This window comes from Geotrypetes seraphini, chromosome 9 (genome assembly GCF_902459505.1).
Source record: "Geotrypetes seraphini chromosome 9, aGeoSer1.1, whole genome shotgun sequence".
In the NCBI taxonomy this organism is placed as follows: Eukaryota; Metazoa; Chordata; class Amphibia; order Gymnophiona; family Dermophiidae; genus Geotrypetes; species Geotrypetes seraphini.
The window spans coordinates 1,376,842-1,387,990 of NC_047092.1; the positions used below are offsets into that span (position 1 = coordinate 1,376,842).

At 47.0% G+C, this 11,149-nt stretch overlaps 1 protein-coding gene across 3 annotated transcripts in view; it reads right to left on the minus strand.

Annotated features, from left to right (window-relative positions):
* CACNA2D1 (calcium voltage-gated channel auxiliary subunit alpha2delta 1) overlaps positions 1 to 2,547 on the minus strand; it is a 520,381-nt gene extending 517,834 nt beyond the window's left edge. For all 3 annotated transcript variants that reach the window (XM_033958928.1, XM_033958927.1, XM_033958929.1), the window contains exon 1: positions 2,405 to 2,547. In XM_033958928.1, coding sequence (XP_033814819.1) covers positions 2,405 to 2,499 — 95 coding nt within the window. In that variant the 5' untranslated portion in view covers positions 2,500 to 2,547. The remainder of the gene's footprint in view (positions 1 to 2,404) is intronic.
* Positions 2,548 to 11,149: the final 8,602 nt, after the last annotated feature.

An 11,149-nucleotide genomic window follows, 5' to 3' on the forward strand; every position in this document is an offset into this window, starting at 1 on the left:
ACAATCTGTCTAGCACCTTCCTCCAGCAGCTTCTGTCAGACAAAAAGTCAGGTTTTGATGAACAACCACTCATAGGATTCATAGGTTGGGAAAACAGCTGTTTGTTTCATAATAAGATTTAAAATTAACTGGGTAAAAACCCAAATGGAAAAGCAGAGACCAGGAAAACAGATCCAATGATATTGCTTAAGAGAAAAAATGTGGGTCAAGAGACATCAATCAGTATTTATATATGATGCCTAAGATGTGTTAATCAGGCCCCTTCTTCCTCTTCTTATATACGAGAGAAACATGAAATAAAAGTCCCAATATGTATGTTCATTGGATAATGACCCACAGATAATATTCATACAGCCACAGTCTGCGTGTTTTCATTTACGAATTGTATTTACATCAAAATATGTCCGTAAGGTTTTTCTTTCAGTCAGGAGTTATTTTAAAAAATATTTCATTACTTCACATTTATGAATTTGCAGTTTTGTGTTGCATAAATAAATATATTCTCCTTGCCTAATACAGAGCAGTATTTTTTTTAACCCACTGTACGATCTGGTTCAATATCCCTGTTCTGAAATATAACAGAAATTCAGCTATGAAATCTGACAGGAAATTCAAAAGTGAAATGCTCTATATCTTGCAAAAGAACCACCAAGGAAAGAAGTGGATGTGGAGGGCTCTGCCATCTCTTGACATTACTGACCAACCATTGTATGTGCTAAATATCACCTTAGAGCCAGTGCCCGTTATCCTAGGCATGAGAAGAAATGGAATAGCCATGAAACACATATGATTGAATAGATTTCTATATGACATTAGGTGAAATTTCACCGAAATTCTCAAGTTATAACCAATTTGTGTGAACAAGATATTTACAGCATGTTAACTGATTTTATTGGAAAGAAGCAATATCTATTCGATGCATGAACTGAGTAAGACTGTACGCCTAAGATTTAGTGAGGCACAAAATTCTTCTAATTTTCCAGCATGCAAAGGGCGCAGTTCACAGAAATATAACTTTGCATTTTAAGAAAATGCATTCCAGCCCAAAGCCTACCTTTCTCTACTAAAAGTCTAAAGCATCTCTCTCTATTCGTTTGGCTCTTGGCCAAGATTGATACATTCTTGAATTATTTTAGCCAAAAGGAATAAGGTTATTATAGGTCCAACTTATCTCAGGTTGGAGACAAATAAAGGACTGTTATTATTAGTTAATGATAAAGGGAAATTATTTTGCACCTGACCTCTTGTGACATCAAAGAGGAAAACCAGCACCATGTTCTTTCCTGTTCTAATCGATTTATATCACATTTGGGATGCTGAACTAGTTTCTGTCTCTATTTACCAAAGACTTTACATTTTCAAATTGATAAAATGGTGTGCCGTACTTGCCAGCAGATCTTTTTGATACTGTAATAGAGGATTATAATTACCACAGAAGAACATTTAGAGAAACAAAGGGGCCAGATATGAGACACAGGTGAAATGATTTGGAATTTGCAACAATTGTAAAGCTTTAACAAAGCAGCTAAATGATTAAAAGCAGATTAACTGCACCTCTGTGTTGTCAATTTCAGCAAGCAATAATCTCTCTCTCCTTTCACCTGTTCCATCCTTAACCTTACACACTATAATGTCTCCTTCTCTGTCATTTCACAGAGGCTCTGGCTCTGCTGTTGTTTTTAAAGGGTGAGTCACTGGCTCTATTTTAAAAACACCGCTCATGCAAAGACCTCAATTATTAATGGGGAGCAAACGTTGCTTTTGTGGCTCTTGCAAAGGGCATTTCAGTGCATCAAAAATATTCTACGGGATTTTATTTATTTATTTATTTTAATAGTAAAATGATGGCCATAATAAAAATGAACGGATAAAACTTTGATGCAACGACTTTTTCAACTTTTGGGGGTATTTGCATTCTGAAAAGAAAGTGATAATAATTAGCATGCAGTTTGGATTATTTGCTTGTGAATGTGTCCCGCAAGCTTTGCAATTCAAAAGGCACAGACACACAGATTTCACTATCAGCAAAAGCTGCGCCCATTTCGAGCTGCCACTTGAGTAAGGCCGGTGGAGTGAGTGCACTCACTGAAAGCCTGCTCATGGCTCCCTTCAGCCTCAAGTGTCAGAAACAAATTGTGCATGGCGAAGCCTTCTCAATAAAATGCCATTTGAAAGGCGATCAGCCCCTTCGTCTAGCTAATGTTGCACTCGAGAAAGCCCGAAATCCTTGCATTTTATGACTGGAAAGAGAGCCGAGCCGAGCCGTGCCAGAAATAACCTGCAAACTTTCGTCCCGGCTCTATTTCTGCTTCTTGCATGTCAGCCATGACCCCAGAAAGTCAGCTTCCAAGCCACCAACTTGCCCCCCCCACCCCAAAAGCCAGGGTGAGAGAAAGTGACTCACGTCGTCGAAGAAGGGAAGGGCTCTTCCGGAGAAGGACTGATGAGCCGGGACTGCAGGAGAGTGAGGGTGAGCAAGAGGAGGCAGCCAGCAGCCATCTTCAGCCTCTGGAGCCGAGCCTGGCTCAGTCCTGCCCAGCCGCCATCAGCCCGACTTTGGCAGGAGATCTCGGCTCACTGATTTATTCCCTGGGAGGGGAGGGGGAGGGGAGAGGAGGGGAGGGGAGGAGAGAGCTTCCTCCTGCTGCTCTGCAGTGCAAGTCAGAGGCTGAACTTCAGGCTTTCAGTGGGGTGAGGGGCACAATTTGGTGCTTCTGTAGGAAACTTCAAAGGGACTTTTGCGGTTGAGCGCATCAGGTTTTGTGCCCGGGGCAATACAGGATTACAAGCAGCCACGGGAGGAATTGAACCCAGTTCCTGAGCTGCTTGAAGGGGGCGTGGCCTACTGCCTCAGCACTCTAAGGATGCAAGTTCAAATCCCAGCACTCAATCTTCTACAATCGGGAACTTTGATGTTTTAGCACATTTCATTTGTCCACAAGGCTAATTTTATTCCTTTATATAAAAATGAAAGACACACCAAAAAAATTTTTTAACAAAATTCAGGGGTTGCCCCGCCTCACTGGGGTTTTTTTTAACTACTGCTAAGCTTAACAGTGTATTGTAATTCTTGTGCACTCACAAATAATCAACAGTCTATGAGGTAAGGGTCACTTTCTTTCTGTGGCTTGCCACTAGCCGAAGAACAAATTGCTTCTGTTCGTCATTTTGGGGCAAAGTAGTTTTCAATTCTTCTGCATTATTAACAGCAGTCAGGTTGGATGCCCAATTTCAAAGTCCCTTCAAAACTGGATTGCCAGTTTCTTCAGGAATAGTTTCATCTTTCCTCATACCTTGCGTTGTCTTGATTTTCTTTTCCTCACACTGCCTCTTTCTGTATTCTTTTGCAGTTCTGCCTTTGTTTCTGTAGGAATTCTCGATCTTTGACATCTTTTTTTGCAATATCAAACAACTAAGTTTGCTTTTAAAGATTTCTTCATAACAGTGGAACCTGGAGCGGCCCCACAGCAAACACTACCTCCCCCACCCTACCTACCTCTAACCATTCCCAAGGAGACACATACCTTTGTGTTGGTGAAACCTGGCCGCAGAGAGAAGCCTGGTAACGCGAGAGAAGAGCGCCATTCTCATGTACCATCAATGCCAAGGCTGAGCGAGGACGAACCGCCATATAGGCATCCAGAGACTGGACGGGGCACGACGTACAACCCTCCACCTGATGCAGGATCAACGTGTGCCCCCTGCCCAGCTGGTCCGTCTTAGACCGAGCAATGAACAATCGCAATGTGCTCCCCTCTACACTCACCTGGCTTCGCAGGAGACCCCGCAGACCCTGAACATCCGACGGATGGACAAGCAGCTCGCCCACCTGCAGCGCCCCAAAGAAGGCCAAGGAGAAAGCTGCCCGGAATAAGCACACTTCAAAACTAGAACTTGTCACCACCGGCAAAACTCCGATGAGACGGGCCAACAGCGCATGGGTAATTGGCAGCCTAGAGTCCGGCATCTGCGGAGCCACCCGCCCCCAGGCCACCAGCATCCGGAGTGGTAAAATTCTTGATGAGGGGCAGAGCCAACCGAAGGCCTTACAAAAGAATGCAAAGCCCGCTAAGTGACCCGCTGCTGCGCTCCGGGAACAACCCGCAAGCTGTGAGGATGCTAGGAAGTCCACTAGCAGGACCTCCGATACGGGTCCGGGAACCCAACCACAGGAATGAAGAAATCTGAACACCGTGACAAAACCCCGATGGTATCGTGTCCAGGTGGATGGAGCTACGGATCGCTGCAATAAGTACCAGATCTGCTTACCACTAGGCTCCACAAATGCTCTGGCATCGGCAATCCCACTGTCTTCGCTGCCGGCGCCAGCTGCTGAAACTGCAAAAATTGGAAACGAGAAAGTGCATCAGTGAGCCTGTTCTGTACCCCAGGGACGTGAAGCGCCCGAATGAACAAGTTGAGACATAAACAGCGAACGCAAGCTCCCTCATCAACGCGGTCACCTGCAAACATTTAGCAGCCTGCCGATTGACCACCTCCACCACTCCCATATTGTCACACCAAAACACAACACGCTGATTCCGCAACCTATCCGGCCACAACTCACAAGCTACCAGCAACAGAAAAAGCTCCAGCAGTGTCACATTACGAGTAACACCGGCTCGCCGCCAGGTCTCCGGCCAGGCCGCAGCACACCATTCCCCTTGGAAATAGAGACCAAAACCTGCACTGCCAGCCGCGTCCGACTGCAGCTCGAGATCCAAATTAGAAACATCCAGTTGTTGAATCGGAAGCGAGCTCAAGAAACAGAGACTACATAAGCATATCCGCCCGAATCCCAGCCGAAATGCGCACAAAATGTCTGCGGTCACGGACACCCGCCGTCGCCGCCACCAGTCTACGAGATAAAGGACGACCCATAGGCAAGATCCGACAGGTAAAGTTAAGGGACCCCCAACAAACACTGAACCACCCTCAGAGTAGGTTTGCAGGTACCCCGCACCAGCGAGAGCAACTCCAACAGCTGCTGAACCTTACCCTGCGGAAGCCGAGTCACCATCGCCACTGAGTCGATCTCTATGCCCAAAAACGTGAGGTGGTAGGCCTCTCAGACTTATCAGCCAACAACGGCACCCCGAATTCCACGGCCATGCCTTCGAAAGTGGCTTTCAACAACCTACAATCACCGGAACCCGCCTCCCAACAAAAGAAAATCGTCCAGGTAATGAACCACAGAGTCCCTCCCTGCACGCCGAACTGTGACCCAGTGCAAAAAGGAACTGAATAATTCAAAAAAGGTGCAGAATATGGAACACCCCATCGGCAGACAGCAATCAAAATAAAAGGCACCCTCAAACCGAAACCCCAGCAACGGATACGAGGACGGATGAACCAGCAACAATCGAAAAGCAGATTCAATGTCCACTTTTGCTAACAAAGCCCCACAACCCGCACACCAAACGAGGCATAAAGCACTGTCAAAGGACGCGTATTGAACTGAACAGAGATCGCGTGGAATGCTGTCATTGACCGAGTGCCCCAACGGCCTGGACAAGTTGTGAATCAAACGATATTTGCCAGGCTCCTTCTTTGGAATAATAGCCAGCAGAGACAATACCATTACCGGGAACGGGCGCTCTAGGAAGGGCCCCACAATCCGCGCCCTCTCGAGTTCCTCCTTCAACTTCCTCCGAACCTCCACCCATAGCTGAGAAACTGAGGAAGCGTTGAAAGCCTGCACGTTATCTAATGGAAACGCATAAGGAATCACAAAACCCTCGCTAAAAACCCCCAACCAAAACAGCCGCCGCCCGCGAATCGCCATACAGATCAAGCCACGGCTGCATGGCACCCACCCTGACCGGGGTGGGCAACCCTTGGGACCCCACCTCACTTAGCCTGGGCAGGTGGCACCCCAGCTCCGAGTGACCCTGACCACACATGGAACAGGCGTGATGAAAGTGACAGTCGGTAAAGGAGCAGGCTGATTTATTAAACTGCCAGCAAAGGCCGGGTCCACCCCAGGCCCCTGGACCCCCTGGCAGACGAAAGGAACCCCCCCCCCCGAGGCCTGAGAGCTCAGCTTACCCGAAGTACTAAGCCCCGATCCCCCGGTTTTGCCATATGGGTGAGCCACAGATTAATGTCCTGCGTACCCCAGGACATGTGCCGGTCCTCCTCCATCTTGTAGCGGAACGCCTCGTCATAGTTGAGCCACACCCAACCCCCAAATCGCTGACATGCATCAAGGATGGAGTCCGCATAGGCCAGCAGGAGGCCATAATCCTGGGGACGTTCCCGCCCCCAGACACTGGCTAGCCGTAAAAACGCACGCGTCCAGTTTAGAACAGTGCGAGAAACCACAACCACTTTTAGCTTCCCTCCCTCTTTCTTACTCTTCTTCTTCCGACCGCGAACCCGACCTTCTAGGAGTTAAAAAATGTCCACACATGTACGCTTCTTAATCTTATGACATAGGGACCACGGAACCTTCTCCCATAGCTCCGACAGCGCTACGAGCGCTGGGACCCCCCGATCATCACCTTCCTGCACCGGCCGCTCCCTCGCCGCCCGCCAAGGTGACCCAGAGGAGGAAGACGACATAGAAGAGGAAGAAGATGTTAAAGAAGAGGAAGAAGAATCCCTGCCCCCATGGCCCTTTTTACCCCTCCCCTTTTTCTTCCCCTTCTTCCCCCGGACACCAACCCCAGCCCCTAGGGCCATGTTACCTGCAGTCTGGTCACCTCCAGCTCCGTGTCAGCTGCCGACCGCTTCCAGAGTGGCGCCATCCGCAGCAACCACCATAGCTGGATGCTGGTGAGCCTGCCCAGGCTCCTTGATGCCGATCCGCAGGGCTTCATCCAGTCTGCCTCGAGCCATTCCAGCAGCAGACGTCCCAGCCACACCGTCACGTCCCGCGGTGAGGTCCTGTGGGAAAAAATCCGGACAGGGGCCAGCAACCTGCACAGCATGAGGGTAAGTTAGCCCTGTGGAACCAGCCCCTGCACGTTGGCCCCCGCCTCCACGAAACTCCTTGACCCCCCAGTAACACTTGGATCCCAAGGGGACAGTAGAACAACTCCCGTGAACGGAGGCGAGACCATCGCCTAGGGCCCACTCCCCAAGGAGGACCCCATGGCCCCACCGCCCAAGGGGACCACCAGCCCGACATGCCCCCTGGTGACCCACTACCCATACCTGATGTCGAGGGGTGTACCGGAGCCTCAGTTATCCTCCCAAAATCCCCACCCCCCACAGGAGAAGAAGCCCTCATCCCCAGATTGTCTGTCCCTGGCGCAACCCTAACCACCCCCTCATCCTGAAGCACGGCCAGAGGAACACCGGCTGCAGGCAAGGCTCTAACAACCGGTGCCCTCACAGCCCTACCGCTTGCCTCAACACAGCCCTACCCCTACCCCAGACTCCAGGCAGCCTGCATCTGCCCCTGCGGGTCGACCCCGCACCACCACCTAAAGCAGGCACCTCCCCCACAACCTCCAGCGCTATTGCCGTTCGAGCAGCCGAACGGGAGAGCCTAGGAGGCAATATTCTCCCCCCTTCATCAGCCCCACTCACCGGCATCTGATCCTTCTCGTCGAGGGAGTCACCCGCCAGCAGGGACAGCTCCGCAGAGTCCACGGTGGCATCGAGAGATGCGCGTGCCATGCTCCTACCCGACACCGACCAACGACATCCTCCTCTGCTCACGACTACGAAGACACCAAAACCACCGTAATCTATAAAAAAATAGGCCGCGAACTCCGCACCGACATGGCCACAAGTAAGGCTGCCTCGGAGGACCGAAAACCGTTAATGGTCCTCCGAGAGCTCCTCTTTTAACCCTCCCCCCACCCACAATCCCCTCCGGCAGCGACTGGCCAATTGGAGGTCTAACCCTCGGCGGGAAAGACCTCCCCCGCTGCGGATCTTGCCGCTCCTGCCCTACTGAGCCCACCTTTTTGCCTAACCACGGGCGACTCCGCGGGCCTCCCAGCTCCACATTAAAATCGCCCATCGAGACTAGCTCTTGGGCTTTTCATTCTATTTATCACCTTCTCATTAGCAATTTCTGTGTTTCTTTAAGGACAAATAACTTCATGTAGTTTCAGCTTCCTAATGCTGTATTGGTATCCCGGCTCGATCCCATACTGCCATCGTTGACTCACTCACCAACTTATAGCTCTCCAATAAAGGTTTTCCTTCGTCGTACTGATGAAATTTGACCAGTCAAAGAACATCCAGTCCACGTGGCAGTCTAGCAGTTGACAGCTGACAAACTGACTTTCCAAGGAGCCTGTTCTCGGGTGCAGATCGCAAACTAGATGACTCCATACAAACTAATTATGTGCAATCATCTCCATGCACAACACACAAGCAAATGGTGCATGCTGGGCGACCTCTAAATATTGTCTAATCAACCTGAAATTTGACACATGAATAAAACATACCAAGTTGACAAAAATAAGCCTTGTGGAGACCATATTGGACAAGGTTGATTTTTTTTGTATATTACCGTAGACCACCCTAATAATAGTAAAGTGTGATATTCAGTATTTAACCTAAGAACATAAGAGTTGCCATACTGGGACAGACTGTAGGTCCATCGAGCCCAGTATCTTGTCTCCAAGAGTGGCCAGTCCAGGTCACTGGCAAGATCCCAAAGAGTAAACATTTTGTGATTAACCTTGCTGGTTATGTTCCGAAGGTCAGCTCTTAACTAGTCAAGTGCTGATGCCTCTTGAATGCCCCAAAATAGTTGGTGTTGAGTTTGGCACTAACCAGTTACTTTTCATTGTGCTGCTGAAAATGACCAGTTGGCCTCAAACAGCTGATTTAACCAGCCAGGTGTCATATCTGGCTGGTTAAATCATGTTGAATATCAAGCCTTTGTCTGTAATGTGCAGAGGAGTCACTCAAGGACATTTTTATAGCAGATGGCCAAGTGGGTGTCGTTTTGGACCATGTTTCTAAAGACACAGAGGCACCTGTGCAATTTTGCAAAATTCCATCACTAATACTGCAAAAATCAGGAATACAACAAACTGTATTTCAAGTTTCAAGTTCAAGTTTATTAAGATTTGTTATCTATGCAATATCATATATTTCAATGCATATAACAATTTTTTAATAAAAATAAAAAAAGGGGGAAGACAAAACAAGATATTGTAAACATGCCTAGGAGTACATGTTCCATGTAAATGTGCATGCATGTGGACATTTTTTTATATCTTGCTCCCAAACCTGCCTGTGTCTGAGTTCTGTAAACCTGCTCCCATTCGTCATGGGGGGGGGATTATAAGAGGCATTCTCCAATCCCTCAGTCTCATGCTTTCTCCCTAAAGAGAGGAAGCGTGCTTTCATGAGACATTAGAAATGGCATTCTCATCTCTTATTAATAATTTGATTTGTAATCAGCTCAGCTGTATAATCACAAAGTAGTGGTATAGGAAACCTAATTAACAAAGATCAAACCAGATCCTGTAGGACCACTTTCATCCAGGACCACCAGCAAAGAAACGTGTCTCTTTCGCTGTGGCTTTTGGTTTCCAAAGGGTGTACAAGTAAACCAGGCAGTAAGGAGTTTATTTGCTGTGGGCAGAAGGGTACTAGTAGATTCCTGGCCTATTTATAACTAGCTGGTTTTGATTCACCAGAGTTTGGGACTAGTATATCACCTTTTTATAGTTTTTCAACCACACTCAAAGTGGTTTACATACAGGTACTTCAAGCATTTTCCTGTCTGTCCCAGTGGGCTCACAAAAGTGGGAGGTGGAGGATTAAGTGACTTACCCAGGGTCACAGGGAGCAGCATGGGATTTGAACCTACAACCTCAGGGTGCTGAGGCCATAGCTCTAACCACACACATGTGAGAGGACATGACTGAATTGAGAAATGAGTTGAAGAATTTATCTGATCTACCTCAGAAGAGCATCAATATTTTTTTTAAATCTAACCCCCCCCAGGTCAGCTGATGGGGTAAGCTCCACAGTAGCTCAGGGATAGAGTTTTACATGTGTCTCAGAGCTGACAGAAAAGGATTCTTCACTGAAACAAAAACAACTGTTGAGCTCAAAGAAAGTCATTGAATATGGATTCCGGCTCTTCACCCCACTGCCACTGTTAAGTTGACAAGAAGAAACTGTCCACTGATAGCTTATGGTTTCAAATTAGAAATCCATCTTTAGTTTCAGAAAGGAAGCGTAAGTATCACAAGTATGTGTTGGTCTATCATTCTCTGCCTCACTTCCACGTGGTGGGTCCTAATCATTCACCTACAGGGGATCCCCTTAGCTCTCATAATGCCTTCTGTACTCCTTAGCCAGACTGAGCTCCGCAAGGACAGGAATCAGATAGGAACAATATCGATCATCTATATTTTGTATTATTGGTCCCTATTATGGAATTCGTAATCACTCAGGTTCAAAATTCAGGATCATTTAAAAAGGAACTCAAAACAATGTTATTTCAAGAGACATATCAAGGAGTTCAGATATGAAATCACAATGATTTTAGGAAGAACTCAGGATGTTTTATAATATTCAAGAGAAAAGGCTTGACCAGTATTAACATTTTAATGTTCTTTTTGCTGTGTTTTTGAATTTGTTAATTATGTATGTTAACAGATGTAAGAACATAAGAATAGCCTTACTGGGTAAGACCAATGGTCTGGGCTTGATGGACCATTGGTCTGACCCAGTAAGGCTGTTTTTATGTTCTTAAGCCCAGTAACCCGTTCTCATGATGGCCAATGCAGGTTACTAGTACCTGACCAAAACCCAAGGAGTAGCAACATTCCATACAGAATCTCAAAGAATAGCAAAATTCCTGAATCCCAAAGAGTAACAAGATTCTAGAATCCCCAAAAGCAGCAACATTCCATACAGAATCCCAAAGAACAGCAAGATTCCGGAATCCCAAAGAGTAACAAGATTGTAGAATCCCAAAGAGCGGCAACATTCCATTCAACCATCTTTATTTTCTCTTCTTTATTAATTTAAACAAATACCATAAATAGATTGTAACCTACCCTCTCTAACTGCATTCCATATGTATTTTTCATACAGTTCTTCACAGTCAGTTTAATTTCCATCCTATAAATTCACATAGAATTTTTCTTTTTTCAACCATCTTTATTTTCTCTTCTTTATTAATTTCCAGGTACTTTAGTTAGATTGTGAGCCTTCGGGA